General features: G+C 46.4%; 1 protein-coding gene across 1 annotated transcript; it reads left to right on the top strand.

The window, feature by feature from the left end:
- Nucleotides 1–483: 483 nt before the first annotated feature.
- GPR6 (G protein-coupled receptor 6) lies at nucleotides 484–2,909 on the top strand. The gene is made up of 2 exons (XM_069077418.1): nucleotides 484–718; nucleotides 1,292–2,909. The coding sequence occupies exon 2, from the start codon at nucleotides 1,311–1,313 to the stop codon at nucleotides 2,388–2,390; it is 1,080 nt and encodes a 359-aa protein (XP_068933519.1). The 5' UTR covers nucleotides 484–718; nucleotides 1,292–1,310; the 3' UTR covers nucleotides 2,391–2,909.
- The last annotated feature ends 661 nt before the right edge of the window (nucleotides 2,910–3,570 follow it).

Here is a 3,570-nt window from a genome sequence, read left to right as displayed (position 1 = left end):
TCTCTCTCTCTCTGTCTCTCTCTGTCTCTCTGTCTCTCTCTCTCTCTGTATATATACATATATATGTATGTATGTATTTAGTCATAACTACCTTTCAACTAACTCTACCTTTCTTTTGCCCTCATCACCCCTGAATTTCAGTTGCCTCCTCATTCTCCTTTCCTTCTCACAGGAGTGGGTGTTCCTTCCTTATTGTTTTTAAGCTGAGTACTCCAAGTTCACCCTGTCTCTTCGATGCCCACACCACAACCTTCCTCTCTCCTTTCTTCCTCTAATCATTCTTGGAGGCTCTTGGAGCATCCACTCTTTATGCCAGAGCGCCTGCTTTAGCTTCTCCCAATCCCTGAATTTAATGTTATTCTGCTGGAAGGAGGCGGGAGAAAAGAGTTAGGGGCGCGGCCAAGAGACCAAACTGCACCTCTCAGATTCAAAGCTCTATTGCTTGACGTCACAGAGACTGTCTGTCAGCCTCCTGGAGGGCACTCTCTCTCTCACTCTCCCTTTCTCTCTTCTTCTATCTCTCACAAACACGGAAAGCGGGAAGCAAAGCAAAACACCTACGATTACTGTGAGCTCAGGCTCGCGTTACCTCCTGCTCACACACTGAACGGGTCATTAGCAAGACAAGCACCCTCTGAACGGACAGCAGAAGCTTCAGGAGACTTATGTGAGAGCAGTCCCCATGCAAAACGAGCTTCCGCAACCCTAACTTGCCCAGGTGAGTGTCCAAACCGCCTTGAAAGAGTTTAGGAGGGTGGGCTAGGGGATGAAAGTGCCATGTACCATCGCCGCCTTTGATCCAGCTCTTCCAGAAGCCTGAGAAGGAAAACCAGGTTTTCCATTTGGTTTCTCAGCTCAGGAGCTCGGATCCGCTTTTAGTGCACTGTATCAGAAACTTCGCTCGTCAGCACCATGGACAGCCACCCGTTCCCTACTAAGCCTGTGCTTTGTTTTCCAGCATGCAAAGTGGGAAAGACACTAGCATATTTTTACAATCCGCCACCCCTCCCGCATGAATATGTCCACACGTGTATGCACTGCATGTATATTCGGTTACACACACGTGATTAGTATTTGTGCATGTGAGTGTGAACACTATCAGTTTTCATGAGTAAATGAAAATATGTACTACATGAGTGCGTACTTTCTCAGTATCCATATTCCCTCTCCCTCTCTGCTCTGGGTTTCGAGAGTGGGATAGGTTAGGGTTAGGGGAACCACTTCACTTGGTGGAAGTTGTTGGGGCATCTTGAACTGCACACCTGACACCTGTCTTTCTCCTTTGGTGCAGGCTGCAGCTCCGGGCCAGTATGAATGTGAGTGCCACCTCCCTAAACGACTCAGGGGCTGTGGATGCAACAGCAGTTGCTGTGGAAGGAGCAGCGACAGCAGCAGCATCTGACACAACTCGGTGGTTGCCCCCCGGGAGTTCGGCTCTGGGCAGTGGCGCCAATGGGTCCCTGGAGCTCTCATCGCAGCTCCCCGCGGGTTCGCCTGGGCTACTTCTGTCGGCTATCAATCCATGGGATGTGATGCTGTGTGTGTCCGGCACTGTGATCGCTGGCGAGAATGCACTGGTGGTAGCCATCATCTCCTCCACTCCAGCGCTGCGCACGCCCATGTTCGTGCTGGTGGGAAGCCTGGCCACCGCTGATCTGCTGGCGGGCTGCGGGCTCATTCTCAACTTCGTGTTCCAGTATGTGATTCCTTCTGAGACCGTCAGCCTGCTCACTGTGGGTTTCCTGGTGTCCTCCTTCACTGCCTCCGTCAGCAGCCTATTGGCCATAACAGTGGACCGCTACCTGTCGCTTTATAACGCTCTCACTTACTACTCAGAGCGGACCCTACTCTGCGTCCATCTCATGCTGGCGGTGACCTGGGGGGTGTCCCTATGTTTGGGGCTCCTGCCAGTGCTTGGCTGGAACTGCCTGGCTGACCGTACCTCTTGCAGTGTTGTCCGACCGCTCACTCGCAGCCACGTGGCGCTACTCTCCACCTCCTTCTTCGTCGTCTTCGCCATAATGCTGCACCTTTATGCTCGCATCTGCAAGGTGGTTTGCCGCCACGCTCACCAGATCGCTCTGCAGCAGCACTTCCTGGCCCCACCTCACTATGTAGCCACCAGAAAGGGGGTCAGCACTCTGGCCATAGTCCTTGGGACTTTTGGAGCCAGCTGGCTCCCTTTCGCCATCTACTGTGTGGTGGGCACTCATGAGTACCCGTCAGTGTACACGTACGCCACCTTGCTCCCTGCCACCTACAACTCCATGATTAATCCCATCATCTATGCCTATAGGAACCAGGAGATCCAGAGGTCCATGTGGCTCTTGTTCTGTGGTTGTTTTCAATCCAAAGTGCACTTCCGCTCTAGGTCCCCCAGCGACGTGTGAAAGGGTCCTCTCTCCTCCCTCCCAGCACTACACAAGTTGACAATATTGGTGAACTACACAGTGCCTGTTGATGAACTTCTAGACCCATTAGTGTGAGAGTCTCTTAAAAAAAAAAAAAACCCTAAACCAACACAAAAGCTCATCAAGAAAACATGCTTCAGGTTAGCACTTTATATATACAGTGTATATATTCATGTAGATATATACAAATATTTGTATCCTCTGAAAGTGTTCAGGGTATTGAGCTTACAATTCTGTGAAAAAAAAATGTGGTTGTATACCAAAATTGTACATCACATTTGTGAAGTGAAGACATTCCAATACTGCTTAATTATAGCACTTTAATTCTAGCTGCTGAACTGCCAAAACAGTGTTGCCATGTTGGAAAGCAGGGGAAAGTAAAATGTTGTATTTTTGTTGTATGTGATAGTATATTTTGCTGCACACACATCGATAAATTACAACATATTTTGTACACAAATAAATACATCAAATGTGTATTTGTGTATGTGTCTAATTGCAAACCCAATATTTTAAATCTGATTCATTAAAGTATTTTGAAAAGCGTGGTACTGCAGTCTTCCATCTAATGATATTTTTTAAATGAACTTTGGGTCCTAATATTTTTATGTTTCTTAATTATGGTAGATAAATCAAACATAACACACTCAGGTAATAATAACATTGCAGATTCTCAGAGTTGGAAAGAATCTTAAAGATTACTTGGTTTAATTCCTGTTAGATCAAGGAATTACCTCTACAATATACCAGACAGGTGGTTATCCAGCCTCCTCTTGACAACATCCTCCTGATAGAAGAAAAACTCTCTTTTTTCCAAGACAGGATGATAACCTTTCAAATATTTGGGGACAATTTTAATGCATGAATCCTCCTTCCCCTTACATACACACATGACAACATTACCAGTTCCTCCAGATGATCTTTGTATAGTTCCAAAGGCTTGCTTCAAAAATCCTTTCCTTTGCATATCAATTCTTAAATCTTATGGGGTTGTTTATTAAGTACTACATTGTGGAGTAGTACAAGCTATTGAGAACCAAGATACAAATATTAACACATTCTTCTCTCATGCAGCTATTATCTTCCAATCTGTCTGGGGAAAATTTAAAGTGTTCAAAGTCCATATTTATTTAATAGAGTAATGGCTAGGCCCCACAAG

This window comes from Petaurus breviceps, unplaced genomic scaffold, assembly GCF_028583685.1.
Source record: "Petaurus breviceps papuanus isolate PSGF00001 unplaced genomic scaffold, PetGlider_PUasm1.0 90977, whole genome shotgun sequence".
NCBI classification, from domain to species: domain Eukaryota; kingdom Metazoa; phylum Chordata; class Mammalia; order Diprotodontia; family Petauridae; genus Petaurus; species Petaurus breviceps.
The sequence above is the reverse complement of the archived record's forward strand: the minus strand, read 5'-3'. Positions and strand labels throughout refer to the sequence as shown.

Bases quoted from the DNA above. Each gene is read 5' to 3' on its own strand.
- GPR6 (XM_069077418.1), top strand. From the start codon at position 1,311: ATGAATGTGAGTGCCACCTCCCTAAACGACTCAGGGGCTGTGGATGCA.